Genomic DNA, 19,696 nt, shown 5'->3' with positions numbered 1-19,696 from the left:
CCTAAAAGACCGGCTCACTCTGCCACCTCAGGAACATCAGCTGCCTCCAGGACTCTGCACATAATGTCTTAATACTGGTCCTCAGCTGGTTTGCACACATCTTGCCTCTGCAACCAAATCACAAACTCACGGGGCTGGAGACAACAACTCACTGCTTTTTTCTTTTACTGTTAGCACTCTGACATGGAGCCGTAATCATTCTTTAATCTCACCTTACTTTGCCCCCTAATAGCATCAACACCGTGGACCACTCCACTCCCTCTCTGAAATACCTTTTTCTTCATCTCTATGAGATCATCCTCTGTATATCCTCCCACCTCTTGGCCTCTCTTTCTCCACCTAACTTCTAAATGCTGGTGTCCTTGGATTCATTTTTAGGCAGTTACCTTTTCTTCTCTTTCTGTACTCTTTCTCTTTAGAAAGTCTCAGACATTTTCATGTCTCCAAAATATAAGCTACATGCTCTCAAACATCTGTCTCTAGCTCAGACCTCTCTTCTGCACAATGCCTGGGAAGAATAGGCCAATCAGTATTTTATGAAGTTTATAAAGACAAGTCCATTTTTTTCTTATATAAACCTTAGTTCCTCACAGAGAAAAGGTTTTCCCTCATTCCATGTTTTCATTGCCTCTTTAGTCCAAAGCAGCTACTGCAAAGATGATCATCCTGTCAAGAGACCAGACAAGATACCTGGTTCGTGAGCGGGTGGAACTGACTAATAATAGACTCTACCACTATATACTGATAGACCAGTGCACTGTATGCATTGAAGCACCGAAAGAATATGCCAAAAAAAAAAAAAAAAAGCAGGGGGGATAGGACATGTCTCACTAAGAAGAGTTCTCCAGCTGCAATGTGTCTCCCACAAAGGATGCTGAAATATTTTCCCTGATGAGCAACAAGGTTCAGTTCACTTGCTCAGTCGTGTCCGACTCTTTGTGACTCCACGAATCGCAGCACACCAGGCCTCCCTGTCCATCACCAACTCCCGGAGTTCACTCAGACTCACGTCCATCGAGTCAGTGATGCCATCCAGCCATCTCATCCTTGGTCGTCCCCTTCTCCTCCTGCCCCCAATCCCTCCCAGCATCAAAGTCTTTTCCAATGAGTCAACTCTTCACATGAGGTGGCCAAAGTACTGGAGTTTCAGCTTTAGCATCATTCCTTCCAAAGAAATCCCAGGGTTGATCTCCTTCAGAATGGACTGGTTGGATCTCCCTGCAGTCCAAGGGACTCTCAAGAGTCTTCTCCAACACCACAGTTCAAAAGCATCAATTCTTCGGCACTCAGCCGCCTTCACAGTCCAACTCTCACATCCATACATGACCACAGGAAAACCATAGCCTTGACTAGACAGACCTTAGTCGGCAAAGTAATGTGTCTGCTTTTGAATATGCTATCTAGGTTGGTCATAACTTTTCTTCCAAGGAGTATGCGTCTTTTAATTTCATGGCTGCAGTCACCACCTGCAGTGATTTCGGAGCCCCCCAAAAATAAAGTCTGACACTGTGTCCACTGTTTCCCATCTATTTCCCATGAAGTGATGGGACCGGATGCCATGATCTTCATTTTCTGAATGTTGAGCTTTAAGCCAACTTTTCACTTTCCACTTTCATTTTCATCAAGAGGCTTGAGAGTTCCTCTCTTCACTTTCTGCCATAAGGGTGGTGTCATCTGCATATCTGAGGTTATTGATATTTCTCCCGGCAATCTTGATTCCAGCTTGTGCTTCTTCCAGTCCAGCGTTTCTCATGATGTACTCTGCATAGAAGTTAAATAAGCAGGGTGACCATATACAGCCTTGACGTACTCCTTTTCCTATTTGGAACCAGGCTGTTGTTCTATGTCCAGTTCTAACTGTTGCTTCCTGACTTGCATATAGGTTTCTCGAGAGGCAGGTCAGGTGGTCTGGTATTCCCATCTCTTTCAGAATTTTCCACAGTTTATTGTGATCCACACAGTCAAAGGCTTTGGCATAGTCAATAAAGCAGAAATAGATGTTTTTCTGGAACTCTCTTGCTTTTTCCATGATCCAGCAGATGTTGGCAATTTGATCTCTGTTTCCTCTGCCTTTTCTAAAACCAGCTTGAACATCAGGAAGTTCACGGTTCATGTATTGCTGAAGCCTGGCTTGGAGAATTTTGAGCATTACTAGCACGTGAGATGAATGCAACTGTGCGGTAGTTTGAGCATTCTTTGGCACTGCCTTTCTTTGGGATTGGAATGAAAACTGACAGTTGGCTCTGCCTAAATGCTAGTAAAGTGATGCTCAAAATTTTCCAAGCCAGGCTTCAGCAATACGTGAACTGTGAACTTTCCTGATGTTCAAGCTGGTTTTATTTTTTTTTTTCAAGCTGGTTTTAGAAAAGGCAGATGAAGCAGAGATCAAATTGCCAACATCTGCTGGATCATGGAAAAAGCAAGAGAGTTCCAGAAATAAGTCTATTTCTGCTTTATTGACTATGCCAAAGCCTTTGACTGTGTGGATCACAAGAAACTGTGGAAAATTCTGAAAGAGATGAGAATACCAGACCACCTGACCTGCCTCTCAAGAAACCTATATGCAGGTCAGGAAGCAACAGTTAGAACTGGACATGGAACAACAGCCTGGTTCCAAATAGGAAAAGGAGTACGTCAAGGCTGTATATGGTCACCCTGCTTATTTAACTTCTATGCAGAGTACATCATGAGAAACACTGGGCTGGAAGAAGCACAAGCTGGAATCAAGATTGCCGGGAGAAATATCAATAACCTCAGATATGCAGATGACACCACCCTTATGGCAGAAAGTGAAGAGGCACTAAAAAGCCTCTTGATGAAAGTGAAAGAGGAGAGTGGAAAAGTTGGCTTAAAGCTCAACATTCAGAAAACAAAGATCATGGCATCTGGTCCCATCACTTCATGGGAAATAGATGGGAAAACAGTGGACACAGTGTCAGACTTTATTTTGGGGGGCTCCAAAATCACTGCAGATGGTGACTGCAGCCATGAAATTAAAAGACACTTACGCCTTGGAAGAAAAGTTATGATCAACCTAGATAGCATATTCAAAAGCAGACACATTACTTTGCTGACTAAGGTCCGTCTAGTCAAGGCTATGGTTTTTCCTGTGGTCATGTATGGATGTGAGAGTTGGACTGTGAAGGCGGCTGAGTGCCGAAGAATTGATGCTTTTGAACTCTGGTGTTGGAGAAGACTCTTGAGAGTCCCTTGGACTGCAGGGAGATCCAACCAGTCCATTCTAAAGGAGATCAACCCTGGGATTTCTTTGGAAGGAATAATGCTAAAGCTGAAACTCCAGTACTTTGGCCACCTCATGTGAAGAGTTGACTCATTGGAAGAGACTCTGATGCTGGGAGGAATTGAGGGCAGGAGGAGAAGGGGATGACCGAGGCTGAGATGGCTGGATGGCATCACGGACTCGATGGACGTGAGTCTGAGTGAGCTCTGGGAGTTGGTGATGGACAGGGAGGCCTGATGTGCTGCGATTCATGGGGTCACAAAGAGTCGGACACAACTGAGCAACTGAACTAAAATGGGCTCAGTCTAAGAAGGGTTATGGTCTGAAGAAAAGTAATTATTGACAGTTAGCACTTGATCTTTGTTGAAATGGATCCAAGTGGAGGACGAACGGAAGATCATGAGTCATTGTCCAACAGAATAACTCTTCTCAGACCAGTTTGCTTTGCAGTTCTTCAGTGAGTTAGTTGGGGCTGTGATTACTGACTTCTAGTGAAAAGGTTTTCTAACCAAGCCAACTGCCTGTTGATGAGTTAGGATTCTACCAAACTAGGAAATCATTGGGTAGATCATGTCAATAGTTTTACAATCTATTATCCTCTCTAGTTGACTGATCTCTCAATTTCCTCTTCAAAATCAAACTGATCAATAGAGTTGATAAACTGAAATGGACATCACCACAGAGCTTTGCGGTCTTTCTGACACACAAAAGCATCAGGTCCCTCTGAAAACCATGAGACTGACCCTCCATGACTTTCACTGGTGGCATGTTTTCCTAATTAAGTCTATACATAGATATTTTACTGCTTCAGAAAGAACATCAATCAGCTCAGCCGGACACTCTTGGGGCAAAGAAGAAGGGACAAGGGCTGGGGGAGGAGGACATATTTAAATTATTCAATGAAATGGAAATCAGAGGTGTGATGGGTGAGCAGCTTGGGATGTAGATTCTCCTTTGTGTAGGAATGACTAACAAGAAGCCTGAAGGTGTCTTCTTTCAAGGGAGAGATCAAACCGAGAATCGGCAAGTAGTGTGTCTCTACTGATGCTTCAAAATGTTTCCACTTATTAAAAGATTTCCATGCTGAACACAAATTCTAGTTCCCCGGGAGAGTACTTATACAGAGAAAAAGCATGTTGCTTTAGCAGTAACTCCTCTTCATCCACCCTGCTTGGTACTTTGTCAAAGTGCCTTTTGTCAGCTTCCTACAGCTCTGGGCCTCAGTGAGTCACAGCCAATAATCCCCCTCCATCATAAAGCAGCAGGGTACCAGGAAGGTTAATTGCTCCCTACCCCTTTCTCTCTCTCTCTCTCACTCACACACACACACACACACACAATGAACATTAAAATAGCATTTTACCATCACTAGACCAATTAGTATTTATCCTGCTACAAAAGACTCTCCCTGTATAATGTTCAATAAGCCTCAGTTTTAGTGAGTTCTTCCAGTCATCCAATCTACATTCTTCAAGCTGCTGCATAAGCTTATTTCCTCTTACATGCCCCTCAGTAAAGTTAGAAAATACATTCACTCCTTCATTCACTCAACAAGCACATACTGCATGCTTACACTGGGCAGGTATCATGATGTGTCAAGGATATGAGGCCAAGCAGGGCCCTGTGGGCCTCCTAGGCACAGAAGCCTTTTTGTCCTCCTTTGCCTGAAGACTCCAGCCTCCCTGACCTTCTATGAGTTCCAACAGGTCGAACAGTTGCTAATCAAAGGAGAAGCAGCAATAAAACCACCTGAGGTAAGATTAAAGGGACCAGAAAGGTTCACCAAGATTAGGATAAAGAGCACGTAAGGCCCTTTGTTGCTGTTCAGTTGCTAAATTGTGTCTGACTCTTTGCAACCCCATGAATTACAACATGCTGGCTTCCTTGTCCTTCAGTAATTCCTGGAGTTTGCTCAGATTCCTGTCCATTGAGTCGGTGATGCCATCCAACTATCTCATCCTCTGTCATCCCCTTCTCCTGCCTTCAGTCTTTCCCAGCATCAGGGTCTTTTCCAATGAGTTAGCTCTTCGCATCAGGTGACCAAAGTATTGGAGTTTCAGTATCAGTCCTTCCAGTGAATATTCAGGACTGATTTCCTTTAAGATGGACTGGTTTGATCTCCTTGCTGTCCAAGGGACTCTCAACAATCTTCTCTAGCACCACAGTTCTAAAGCACCAATTCTTCGGCACTCAGCTTTCTTTATGGTCCAACTTTCACATCTATACATGACTACTGGAAAAACCAGTTTTGACTCTACAGACCTTTGAAAGCAAAGTGATGTCTCTGCTTTATAATATGCTGTCTAGGTTTGTCATAGCTTTTCTTCCAAGGAGCAAGCATCTTTTAATTTCATGCCTGCAGTCACCATCCGTAGTGATTTTAGAAACCAAGAAAATAAAATCTGCCACTGTTTCCACTTTTCCCCCGTCTACTTTTCATGACACTGAATCTAGTCAGCAATGTCATCCTTTTGAAACTTTGCAGAAGGGGTGAAGACTGTTATTGCCTTGATCCTTATCACATACCCCTGTCTGACGATATAACCTCTCCCAACTCACCAAGGAGGGGCACACAGTTCTTGAGGTGCCAGCCTACCGTGTTCCCCCTTTGCCTGGCAAAGTAATAAAACCACTCTTTCCTTCTCCTCCATAACTCTGTCTCCATATTTCTGTTTGACATTGGTGCACACAGAGCCAAGATTTTTTGGCAACAGATACAGATTTCTGATGTCGGGAGGCTTACCAGTTCAGAGAGGGAGATAAGGATTAAACAAGCTATTGTATAAAGAACATTTCATTGTAACTGTGATAAGTCCAGCTGAAGAGACCACATACAAGGTACCCCCAAAGGGGTTACCAGTTGGGACCTGATTGGCTTAGGAGGATCAGTAAACGTTACCCAAGCAAGCTGTCATTCAAGCTGAAGTCAGAAGGATGAAAAGGAGGGAAAGGAATAGGAGCATCCTAGAGATGGAAGAGCCTGTGCCAGGGAGCTGGGGCTGGACGGGCCAGGTGTGAAAATGAACAGAAGGAGGAACAGGGTGTGAGAGGAGAGAGCCAGAGAGGATGCAGAGAGGGGGCAAGACTAGGACCAGGCAAGGTCTTACAGGTCATCTTCAATACTGGCGACTGCGTCCCAAGAAAATGGGATGCCTCTAGAGATTTTTAAGGACAACAACATGGTTAGGTATTTATTTATCTTAATTGGAGGCTAATTGGTTAGGTTATGTATTGGGAAGCATCACTCAGCACTGTGAGGATAATGAGCTGAAGAAGGCAGAAGTGGAAGCAGGGAGACCAGTTCACAGCTCTTTGGTAGACTGGGCAAGAAATGGTGACAGTGGGGTTAGGATGACTCAGTGGAAGGAAACAGTTTCTAGAAATTAAGACCTACCTGGGAGGTGGAAAGTACAGCACGTACAGGTAGGACTTCGAGAGAGGAAGGCACAAAGGGCAACTTGAGGGGCCAGGCCATGAGAGACCAGCAAGATGACGGTGGCTTTTGCAGAAGCAGAGAATGCTGGAAGGAGAGGAGCTAGCTGGAGTTACCGGGGACCAGGTAGCTCACCAAGTCAGTACTCCGCATGCTAAGTCTGAGACATCTGTGAGATGATCAAGGGAGGAGAGGTTCAGTAGCCAGCTGCATATATGAGGCATCCCACCAGCAATAAAAACCTTCCTAAATTACAGCAGAGTCAAATACTATATTCTTCTATTTTTTCTTCTTTCTAGAAAAGGGATACATTCTAGAACTATATTGCCCAAAATGGAAACCATTAGCCACGTGGGGGCTCAGTTCAGTTCAGTCGCTCAGCGACTCTTTGCAGCCCCATGAATTGCAGCATGCCAGGCCTCCCTGTCCATCACCAACTCCTGGAGTTCACCCAAACTTATGTCCATCGAGTCAGTGATGCCATCCAGCCATCTCATCCTCTGTCGTCCCCTTTTCCTCCTGCCCCCAATCCCTCCTGGCATCAGTCTTTTCCAATGAGTCAACTCTTCGCGTGAGGTGGCCAAAGTACTGGAGTTTCAGCTTCAGCATCATTCCTTCCAAAGAACACAGGGGCTACTTAGATTCAAATTAATTAAATAAATTTAAAAATTAGTTTCTCAGGGATGATAGCCGCACTTCAAGCACTCAGTGTGGCTCATGAGTACTGGGATCGGACAGCACAATGGACATTTCCACTCCTGCATAAAGTTCAGGGGAGAGTCCTGCCTGGAACGTCAGAGGGCTTCTGATTTTCAACACTCAGCTCTGACTGAGTGTTCCACGGTCACCAAGAAATAAAATCCCACTACAGGGAATTCCCTGGTGGTCCAGTGGTTAGTACTCTGTGCTCTCACTGCCAAAGGCCTGGGTTTGATCCCTGGTTGGGGAATTAAGATCCCACAAGCTTCTCAGCATGGCAAAAAAAAAAAAAAACTTACCATTTCTTGTGCCCCAGGCAAAGCTTTGAGGTTAAAGAAGAAGACACACAAAAAAGAAGGGATGATAATCCTTGTTATTCACATATTTTTCAATCCATCACTTAAAAAAAAAAACAGATGAAGGATGAATGCCATGGGGAGAGTACATAAGGGCCATGGGGAGTGAGCACCCATTGTAAAAATACTGTCAGATGATCAGGAAGATTAAAATCAGATGAAATTAAGTGCCAAGGAGGCATTAAGTCTTTATTTGGACTGTGGTCCCCCCAAATGGTAAATATATAGCCACTATTTTATAACAACTGTTAAGTGGAGTATAACCTTTAAAAACTGTGAATCACTATGTTGTACTTAGTGTACCTGTAACTTATATAATGTACAGCAATTATATCTCAATGAAGAAAAGAATGGGAAATGGATTCGTGAAGAGAGAGAGGAGGAGGCAACCCAAGTAGGGAAACTGTTTACTCAGAAGGCTATGTACATCTGGAATGCCAGCCGTGTTTTTTGGAAGGAAAACAGCATCTGTACTGAACTGTATAAGATAAAGAGCAATGGAGGAAAACTCCTTGAGTGGACAGGTGGAAAAAGAACTAAAGAAGAAGCCCAATTTAGAAGCCTTAATTGTGTACTGACGTACTGAAATGAACTCAGACACACAGCTAACCATACAGAATACAAATAATAACAGGGCCTTGACCTTGAACTTAAGGAACTCCTGAGTCTAAGTAGCCATAAGTAATCACCAGGCTGTCAAGAGGCAAGACAGGTGCTAAAAACAGGTTTTACAAAATGTGTCCTTGCTCAATAAATAAGTAAACTAAACACCGCACCTGCAATATACAAGATATATATCTCACCAAAAACAATTGCATGTTCAAAAATTACTATACACCTAGGTGCTTGAACTGTGGGCAGAAGCTCAAATGAGGTAAACACGTGAAGGTCCTGGAATGAGCTGTGATGTGGCACAGCAGACATTCAAGTGCTTCACCCTGTGAGCAAGTCTTTTTATTGCCTTCCTCCATTTTTAGCCCAAACTAATGAGCCATAACGCTTTCTCTGGTGGCTCAGATGGTAAAGAATCTGCCTGCAATGAACGAGACCTGGGTTCGATCCCTGGGTCGGGAAGACCCCTGGAGAAGGGAATGGCTACCCACTCCAATATTCTTGCCTGGAGAATCCCATGGACAGTGAGAGGAGCCTGGTGGACTACAGTCCACGGGGCCGCAAACAGTTGGACACAACTGAGCAACTAACACTATTTTTTCTAATAAGTCATAGGTTACAGAGCACAGTTTGGGTTACTCTTTTAAAATTTTAGATTCTTTAGATTTATTAGTAATATAATCCATGGCTCCAAGTCCACAGAACTCTTAAGATTAAGTTCAAGGTTAATGTCAGATCCTTTATGAGGGTACATGGAAATGTGTTACAGGGCTTCAATCTGGGCTGAAAAGAATTTTCTGGCCTTCATGGTTGATGCAGTTCCTGCTTTGGGGAAGACTACTCAGATTTGAAGGGTGAAGTGTGTAACCTTTATTATACCACTTTTTATGGTTTTTCTTTGTGTTACAAAGCCATGACTCTCATTGAAATTCCCCTTTCTATTGGAATTCACTGACATTTCTTTCCCGCTGGTTGCTGGGTACTAGAACTGAATAAAATATTTATCTTTAAACATATACAAACATACTTAAATTCCTTTAGGAGTGATATTTTTGCTATGTGCTTTGATTCAGTTTTTATTGAAATCTAAATCCCTTGGACAGAGGAGCCTGGTGGGCTACAATCCATGGGGTCGAAGAGTCAGATGCGACTGAGCGTGCACACACACGCACACACACACACACAGAGCTATCTTTAGAGAAAAACACTCAAATGTATTCTATTTTGGTGATGTTGACTTTTTGAAATATATTTGCTTTAGCTGCAAATACTGGGGGAGTTTACTTAATCATTTCCCAGTAAATTTTTTGTGTTTTACTGCCTGCCATCAACACTGATAATAGCATATTTCTTTTTAGCTACTTTTGTCAGAGTTATCGGAATATAGCAGCATATTCAGAACTGAAGATTCCTGTAAGATTCTAATACATCCTTTGCCACATTTACATGGCAAAACATTTGCTTATACTTTTAAATCACCTACACATGTGAGTAAAGAAAAATGCTAATTTCCCAAGTTATTTTCCTAAAGGGTGTGAATGTGTCTTAAATCCCTAGCTGATTTTTATGGTGCTAAAACCTATCAAAATAGCAAAGATTAAAAATACCAGTACTACTCAGGATTGGCAAGGGCATTCTCAGGCACTCTTGGTAGAAAAGCAAACTGGCAACTTTATCTACTGGGCAGTTAAGGAACAGGTAAGCAGCAGGCATGCAAACTAAAAGTAAGAGAAATCTTTAACTTACAATGTTAAACATTCAAGAATTCACCCTCGTTATGATAGCCATCTCAATGCAACTGCTAACTGCAAAAAAAGTTAGAACAATATGTCAATGATAAGAGACTGATTAAATGAATTATGGTATAGCCACATAATGGAATTCTGTAACACCATTAAAAACGGTTGTTAGAAATGTATTTGATGGCCTAGAAAAGAGTTCTGATAAACTGTTTCTCTAGGATAATGGTATGTTTTAAATGTTATACATGTATGTGTGTGCGATGTACATGTGTGCGTGCGTAGAGAGAGGAGAGAAAAAATTTAGAAGAAAGGGGGACTTGTGGTCCAGTGGTCAGGAATCCACCTTGCTACCGATGAACCTATCTGCAGGGCAGGAAGGGAGATGCAGCACAGAGAACAGACTTCTGGACACGGTGGGGGTGGGGGTAGGAAGGAGAGGGTGTGACAAATGGACACCGAGAGCACGGAAACATATACACCGACATCTGTAAGATAGAGCGCCAGTGGGGATTTGCTGTATGACTCAGGGAGCTCAAACTGGGGCTCTGGGCCAACCTAGAGGGGCGGGATGGGGTGGGAGGTGAGAGGTGGGAGGGAGGCTCAACGGGGAAGGGATATATGTACACCTAACGCTGATGTATGGCAGAAACCAGCACAATGCTATAATTACCCTTCATTGAAAAATGAAAGAAAGAATCCACTTTGCAATGCAGGGGACATGGGTTTGATCCCTGGTCCAGGAATTAAGATCCCACATGCAGTGGGGCAACTGAGCCTGTGCACGAGAGAGGAGACCTCCACTCGCCACAACCAGAGAAAGTCCACACACAGCAAAGATGACACCAAGCAGGCAAAAACACAGTAACTAAAGCAAATTTTGTTCAAAAAAATAATTTAGAAGGGATTTAACAGTGGTTTCTCTTGAGGAGACATCTTCCTTATACTCATTTGAATTTTCTAATTCTCATATAATAAATACGTATTATTTTATAGTTACAGCCAGTGAACCAGTGAGGTTGTTCAGTCGTGTCCGACTCTGCGATCCCATGGACTGTAGCCCACCAGGCTCCTCCATCCATGGAATTTTCCAAGCAAGGTACTGAGTAGGTAGCCTTTCCCTTCTCCAGAGGATCTTCCCAACCCAAGGATCGAACCCAGGTCTCCCACAACGTGGGCTGATGCCTTACCCTCTGAGCCACCACCTCTTGTTCAGCTGTCCTGACTCCGGGAACACACTGGATATTGAGCCAATCTGGCAGAAATGGCCCACATTGCAGGTAAACGTGATGACCTCCTTCCCTCCCAAACCCAGTCCGCCCAGCTTGGCTGCCCCTGCCGCACAAGCCAGGACCTGCTCACCAAGCTGTGCCGGACGCGCGGCCTCTGTACAAGCTTCTGGACGCCGTTCTCCACGGTGACCCCCAGCCAGTTGAGGGTGGCCCAGCACCACAGGTAGTCGTTCCCGCCATGCCAGAAGCTCACAAATGCAAATGTCATCGCAGTGGAGAAGAGGGCCCCCAACAGGCCATGCTGTGACCCGCCCGCTGGGATGTACACATACCTGGAGAAAGAAGAGGCCGTGAGGAGCCCTGCAGAGCGCTGGCCCCCAACACCACCCGCTCCCGGCCTGATTCTCCTGCCACACATCGCTATTCACCATGTGCAGACCCTTCCCCACATCCAGGAGGCCACAGGGTGCTCCCTGAACGCTCCATCACACCAGGAGGTGGCAAGCACAGAAGCCTCTGGGGGATTCCCAGGTGGCGCCAGTGGTAAAGAACCCGCCTGCCAATGCAGGGAGATGTAAGAGAAGGAAGTTCGATCCCTAGGTCGAGAAGATCCCCTGGAGGAGGGCATGGCAACCCACTCCAGTATTCTTGCCTGGAGAATCCCATGTACAGAGGCGCCTGGCGGGCTACAGTCTATGGGGTTGCAAAGAGTCAGGCACGACTGAGCGGGGGATACCAACCTTCACGGTAGGTATGTATTTTACAGCTCAAACTATCAAGTTTCGGGTAAACCCAGTATTTAAGCACAACTGCTGAGTTCAGGCCCCTAAACGGCAGGATGGCTTTTGCAGAAGAAGGGTGCTAAGGCTGGATTCCTCCAGCTTTCCAGGCAAGTTGCCCAGAAGTAGCGACAAATTCACAAGTGAGGAGAAGAGCTCTGTGCTCACAGGGCAGCCAAAGTATCACCCGGAAGGCAGAGCCCTCCTTGGGTAAGTTCTCTACTGCTGAGACAGCTGTCTGACCACATACAAGCAGAACCGTGTTCTTCAATTAGTATTTTCCTGCTAGAGCTGGACAAAACTCACATTGTGTTGTCAGGATCTGGAGAGCTAGAAAAACACCCTTCTTGCAGTGGTCTCTTTAAAAAGCCTATCGGTCCTTTTTATTGCTGTCAGTGCTTCTTTGTCCAACCTTATTCCATAAAGGAAAAGGAAACGATCATTTCCTAAACACACCGTGTGTCCCATGTATGGCACTAGGCACTTTACCTGTATCGCTTGACCTGAGTCTTTGAAACACCATATGCTGTTCTAGCATGCCAACCCACTGAACCCATTGACAGGCTGTCCTATTATTTTAATATTTTGTTGGAAATGTTATTTTGAAAATAATTTTTAAATAGAACACTTTCATACGCAAGCCAAAAGATACAATATAAAAACCATTTCCCAGTCAATAAATACTTCTAAGGACTATGATGCCTTCAAACTGTGGTGCTGGAGAAGACTCTTGGGAGTCCTTTGGACTGTAAGGAGATCCAATCAGTCCGTCCTAAAGGAACTAAGTCCTGAATATTCATTGGAAGGACTGATGCTGAAGTTGAAGCTCCAATCCTTTGGCCACCTGATACAAAGAGCCAACATCAGAAATGACCCTGACGCGGGAAAGATTGAGGACATGAGAAGAAGGGGATGACAGAGGATGAGATGGTCGGATGGCATCACCGACTCAATGGACATGAGTTTGAGCAAGCTCCGGGAGATGGTGAAGGACAGGGAAGCCTGGCGTGCTGCAGTCCATGGGATTGCAAACAGTCGGACATGACTGAGTGACTGAACAGCAACGACTATGTGACTATCAATATTTTTTAATGTCCTCCTTCACTCTCAAAGGTGCTCCAGGTCAGATGGTAAATTATCTGATCAGCTTAGACAGCCCCACTTTTTGGGTGAGAAAAACTGGGGCTGAGGACAGGAAGAACCTAGATGCAAACATGCATCTCTGGCACCAGCGTTAATGTTTTCCATTGCACCTCTGGGCTTATTTTGAAAGCCCTCCTATCTTGCATCTCAATCTGAAACAAACCAGAAAGCAAATGCATGCATTTCAGAAACAAGTGAAGCAACGAAAATACTTTCTCTTGTGCAGAAACAAGACTGTCTCAACAATCAAGTCAGCAAATACCCATCAAGCACTCACTACAGACTAAGGAATAATCCAGCTGTGGCCAAGGATTTATTTAGGCCTCCAGGGAAGTCCTGGTATTATGAGACACACAAAGACATAACAGGTTGCTCCTGCCCAAAGGACAGGTATAGCTGGTTGTGAAACGATAGCAAACAAATTCTATCATTAAGCTGACGTGGGAGTTGTTTGCTGTATCATATGGTACAAAGTAGACCAGGGGAGCTTATGAGTACGGCAAGAAGAGGGTGAGTGGAGGCAAGCAGGGTATTAGAGGCGTAATGGTAAAGACCCCCACCTTGGAAAGGTCTAGAGAGAGAGTGAGTTTGGCCAGGAGAAGCAGGGACGCTGCATCATGGACCAAGGACTGGACAATGAGTCAGAAAAACCCCACCGACAGCCCCAGGCACAGGGGTTTTAACTGGCGTTATGCTGCCCCCTAGAGGCTACTTTGTTATTGTTGCAGAATACTCAACAGGCAAAAAAAAAAAAAAGACCACAAACCTCTGCAGCCTCCAACTTGCAAAAAGATAATCACCGCTCCATCATGGTGCTCTATGAGGCTGTCCTTCACATCATACAATCAGTTGTGTGTGTAAGAAGGTTGCATGTTAAAAAAAATGGAGTGGTCAAACCAAGTTCAAAAGGGTAAGGAGTAACTGCTGTTTACAGAAATTTTGCAGATAATAGTTTTTATAAAACAAGTTCATTCCAATCCTAATACTCTTCTCACCCAACACTGGTTTTATGTTGAGATTATTGCATCTCACTGTATCAAAATGAGCTTCACTGTGAGAGTTGGACTGTAAAGAAAACTGAGCACTGAAGAATTGAAGCTTTTGAACTGTGGTGTTGGAGAAGACACTTGAGAATCCCTTGGACTGCAAGGAGATCCAAGCAGTCCATCCTAAAGGAGATCAGTCCTGGGTGTTCATTGGAAGGACTGAGATTGAAGCTGAAACTCCAATACTTTGGCCACCTGATGCAAAGAACTGACTCACTGGAAAAGACCCTGATGCTGGGAAAGATTGAAGGCAGGATAAGGAGGAGACAACAGAGGATGAGATGGTTAGATGGCATCACTGACTCAATGGACATGAGTTTGAGTAAACTCTAGGAGATGGACAGGGAGGCCTGGTGTGCTGTAGTCCGTGGGGTTGCAAAGAGTTGGACACGACTGAGTGACTGAACTGAACTGAATATATATTAGAAAACCTCAATATAGAATAAAAACCTCTCCTTGTCCATCCATATCAATGGTCCTTAATATTAGATTCAACTCCAAAAAGAACATAATTCCAAGCTTGTGACGAGGAAGCATCTAGTCCCATAATTACATGCACAGCTATTTTAGGCATCTCTTGGCATCATGGCTTTGCTACTTTCCTTCAATAATGACAGCCGACAAAAATCTGAGAATTCCTTTTATTCCAGAAACTCACAAATGGCAGGTCTCCAACAACATGAGGTTGCTTGTTTTAAACCAGAAGAGGGTATGGTCTCCCGACTGGAAAAACAAAAAAACTCCCTTCCTCTCTAGTTCTAGAAGGCAGTGGATACAGCAAGAAGGAACATGAACCTGTTTCCTTTTACAAATTCCACCAGGCTTCTGTCAGTTCCATGATTAATAAAAACAGAAACGCGTCTCCTTTTAGAAAAGCAGCGGTGTGACCCCACTTACTGAGATCCGCTGCACACTGAAACTGAGTTCCCAGTGGAAGAAAGCATTCAGCACCACTTTCTCAGCAAAGCAAAACTAAAAAGAATTCTTTTTTTCCTGTCAGCAACTGCAGGAGATTGAGTCTGCACAAGGCCTGCCCCCTGCCCCTGCCTGCTGGCTTCGTGGGGTCACTGCTTGCAAAAAACATTGCCTGGGGTGGTTGCCATCAACCATGCCACCTTCTTAATTTAAAACCATCTCAAACAGAATCAACACAACATAGCAAATCCCTGCTCAGGAGGAGGAGCTGATATAAAATGTAGACGTTATTTACAATGTCTACTCTCTACTGAATATCAGGTGCTTTCATGTATACTGTTTCTAATCATTACAATAACTTCATGAAGAACTAATGACCAGACCTATTTTATACAGAAGAGGTAAAATCTGAACCTAGAATGTTCTAGTTTCAGAAACCCCCAGGTCTGTGTTCTATGAAGCTATTTACCACCGTGAGAGCATTTTTTTTGGTGATATGTTCCTCTTGTTCAACCACATCGGCAAAGCAGTCTCCACAGAAACATCCACCAGTATTTTATTAACTGAAGAAACAGCCTCTGTACAAAAAGAAATCTAACTAGGGAGAAAGGTGCTCATGAATTTCAAAGGCGTTTAGGCCAAGGAGGGCTTCTTCCCTGGTGGCTCAGACGGTAAAGAACCTGCCTGCAATGCAGGAGACCCAGGTTCGATCCCTGGGTCGGGAAGATACCCTAGCGAAGGGAATTGGACAGAGGAACCTGGTGGGATACAGTCCAAGGGGCTGCAAAGAATTGGACATGACTAAGCGACTAACACTTAGGCCAAGGAACTCTGGGCCAGAAAGCCACAGTTCAAGCTTTAAACAGACTAAACAGGGACTTCCCTGGTGGTCCAGCAGTTAGGAATCTGCCTGCCAGAGGAGGGGACAAGGATTTGATTGCACATGCTGAGGGGCCACTAAGCCTGTGTACCACAACTACGGGGCCCGCTCTAGAGCCTGCTCTGCAATGAGAGAAACCACTCGGTGAGAAGCTTGCACGTGGCAACTAGAGAGCGCCCCGGCTCACCACAAGACCCAGGGCAGCCAAAATACAAGTCAAATGTTAAAACCAGACTAAAGAGTTTCCTTCTGCCCCACAAGCAGAGACTGCACCTTATCTAGGCAGGCTTCGTGCAGAAGTCTGACTGTGTAAGAAGTTGGGCATAAGAGGTTGATACCTGGGGATTGTTGCTGACTAGGCTATGGTTTTTCCAGTGGTCATGTATGGATGTGAGAGTTGGACTGTGAAGAAGGCAGAGTGCCGAAGAATTGATGCTTTTGAACTGTGGTGTTGGAGAAGACTCTTGAGAGTCCCTTGGACTGCAAGGAGATCCAAACAGTCCATTCTGAAGATCAGCCCTGGGATTTCTTTGGAAGGAATGATGCTAAAGCTGAAGCTCCAGTACTTTGGCCACCTCATGAGAAGAGTTGACTCATTGGAAAAGACTCTGATGCTGGGAGGGATTGGGGGCAGGAGGAGAAGGGGACGACAGAGGACGAGATGGCTGGATGGCATCACCGACTCGATGGACATGAGTCTGAGTGAACTCCGGGAGATGGTGATGAACAGGGATGCCTGGCGTACTGCGATTCATGGGGTTGCAAAGAGTCGGACATGACTGAGCGACTGAACTGAAATGAACTGAGCAGATGTATGTGAAGGGGAAACAACGTAGCTGTTTCCTTCATAATCACTAGGAAAAACTCAAGAATGTGTCTGACAGTTGGGACAGGGGTGGTGAGAATCCACGTGGTGAAGACATTCCTCTTAAAATCACAACTCTTCTGTTCCAGGACTTCCCCAACAGCTTCCTGGCTTGCCAAGTTTATTGTCAAACCCTTAGCCGTGAACTCCAGACCCCAGCAAGATAAGGGGATGAGGCACCTAAGACGCAGAAAAGCTTGGTTTTCTCTGCCCTGTGGACTGAGGCAAGGTGGGCTTGCTGACTTCCCATCTGCAATGATCTATTTCTTGGCTGGGATGGGGCAGGCAGTGGCTGACATTCTATTCCAGCTCTGCTTTATCTTTCCCCCCTATTTCCCACTAGTCCTGAAATCTTGAACAAATGGGGCTTTCACACTTCTGTGCCTCTGAGCACACCATTTTCACATCCTCTAGCCTCTCTGGTTTCCCAACTCCTCTATAAAGTCTCTTTTAAATATTCTCAGTCTCTAACAGAGAACCTACTGTTTGTATCACTGAACAGTTATTCATCAGAAGACGTCTCTTCTATTATGATGGTCATTTCAACTAAATTTCCCTTAGGCAGTTTTAGATGTGAGTATATATGTGCATGCTCACATGCGCTATTATTAGCTACCAGTCAACAGAATATCTAACAATAATTTTCATTTACTTTTCATAGTCTCCAGTAGCTTTTTACATTTCTGATAGGCTGTCACCACTGACACACTGTGAGTGATTAACAAACACAGAAGGGTTATAAGGACTTGCCCCCGTTACTGGCAGAGACTTCAGAAGACACCCATTCCTAAGGAACACAGACCCCCGAGGACCCTGCGGTCTCACCACACTCTGTAATCCTCCTTCCCCCATTAAAGTCACAGTCACGCAGCCCCCAAAGCTGTTCCAACTTCAAGAAATGTCAAAACTTGCAAGGACTGGCCCTTTAAAGGCCAGAGCCTTCAGTAGCTGGCAAGGGCAAGATATGTGGCCGCATTGCATTGGCAGTAAGGTGACCTCGCCTTTGCTTCACCTGGGTTCACCTGGGCTTCCCCTGAGTTCCGGATTAGAGTTCTATGCAGAGGTGCCCTAAACCCAGCCCTCAGGGGCAGTGGCTCCCATGACTCGAGCCTGGCTCTAGCTTTGGCCTTGGCCTGCATCTGAGTTCTCCGTCAGCCAAAGCCTGTGATGACCCACCAGTCAAAGCCTCATCCTCTAGCTGGTGGACAAAGGACTGGTGTTTAGTTTTCACAAAGGGAGCGATTTACTTACTATTAAAAGTTTTCAAAGGAAGATACATGCAGAAAATATGATTCACTTTTAGTATCTTTCTACTACTATCTTTAGTACACATCATAATGGAATTTTAATAAGTAAAAGCTAGCAAAACTGGAAAAGGCAAGGAAACACAGAGACTCTTCCCTAAAGACTCCACAAGGAACAGAGCTCGGCCACATCGTGATTATAGCCCTCTGGTATAGACCCATCTCAGACTTCTGACCTCCAGGGCTGCAAGAGAATAAATTTGTGCTGTTCAGAGCTGCTACCCCTGGAGAAGGGCACGGCAACCCACTCCAGTATTCTTGCCTGGAGAATCCCCATGGGCAGAGGAGCCTGGCAGGCTATAGTCCATGGGGCCGCAAAGAGTCGGACATGACTGAGTGACTAAGCACAGCACAGCAGTTGGTTAACGGGCAACTGCAAACCTTACCTCTCCAGAAGGCTAAAAGAGAGGTCACTTTCAAAGCAGAGGGCACATTTGAGCTGAGCGAATTGCCAACATCTTTACTGAAAGATGAAATTTTCACATGCAACTCTGAAAAACTGCCTATTTAGAAATGCTATGTCCTATTTTGCAACAGAATACTATGGAATTTATAAAATAGAGATTTAGTTGGCACAGTGGTAAAGAATCCACCTGCCGATGCAGAAGATGTGAGTTCGATCCCTGGGTCGGGAAGCTCCCCTGGAAGAGGAAATGGCAACCCATGCCAGTATTTTTGCCTGGAGAATCCTATGGACAGAGGAGCCTGGCGGTTACAATCCATGGGGTCACAAACTGCATGACTGAGCATGAATGCGTGAACATATTCAGTCTACATTTAAACTTCTAGGTTCATCTCATTAGATGCCAACACCCTTAAAAAAAAATTCACCTTTTCATTCCACAAAGCCAGTAGATCAGGGGGCTGAAGTACTGTGCTGATGAACCCAAACCTGTAACTTCCAGCCTAGAGAAAGATTCAACTTTCCCTTATAAATCAAAACCCAAACTCTAGCTCCTCCAAAACTCCATCTTCCCCTCTGCAGAAGAGGCTGAAAGGTCATGACAGGCTCAGCCCAGCTGCCCTTACCCCACCAAACCATGCCCAAGCAGCAGCAACAGCAAAGCACCAGACAAGCAGGAAGGCAGCGCTTGGTAGCTAGAGACATGGCCTTGGTCCTCCTCTGCCACTTACCAGTGCCTGCACCCGTGGTCCTGTCAATAAGCCTTTAAGTCTGTACACTGAAAGTATACTCAGAGGGCTGAAATCACATTCAAGTATGAACTGCTGTAAAGATCAGCTGATACAATACATGTAGGGTAAGGAATCACCACCAGATGCTCAACACCAAAATCAGACTGATTATATACTTTGCAGCCAAAGATGGAGAAGCTCCATATAGTTAGCAAAAACAAGACCGGGAGCTGACTGTGGCTCAGATCATGAACTCCTTATCGCCAAATTCAGACTTAAATTGAAGAAAGTAGGGAAAACCACTAGACCATTCAGGTA

General features: G+C 44.8%; 1 protein-coding gene across 2 annotated transcripts in view; it reads right to left on the bottom strand.

The window, feature by feature from the left end:
- Window positions 1-19,696, bottom strand: part of HHAT (hedgehog acyltransferase) — a 362,562-nt gene that overhangs the window by 80,175 nt on the left and 262,691 nt on the right. For both annotated transcript variants that reach the window (XM_040263100.1, XM_040263101.1), the window contains one exon: window positions 11,443-11,644. In XM_040263100.1, the coding sequence (XP_040119034.1) occupies window positions 11,443-11,644 (202 nt within the window). The remainder of the gene's footprint in view (window positions 1-11,442; window positions 11,645-19,696) is intronic.

The sequence above is a fragment of the Oryx dammah genome, unplaced genomic scaffold (assembly GCF_014754425.2).
Source record: "Oryx dammah isolate SB20612 unplaced genomic scaffold, SCBI_Odam_1.1 HiC_scaffold_21, whole genome shotgun sequence".
Taxonomy (NCBI): Eukaryota; Metazoa; Chordata; class Mammalia; order Artiodactyla; family Bovidae; genus Oryx; species Oryx dammah.
Note: the sequence above shows the minus strand (reverse complement) of the source record. Positions and strands in the feature narration are given on the sequence as shown.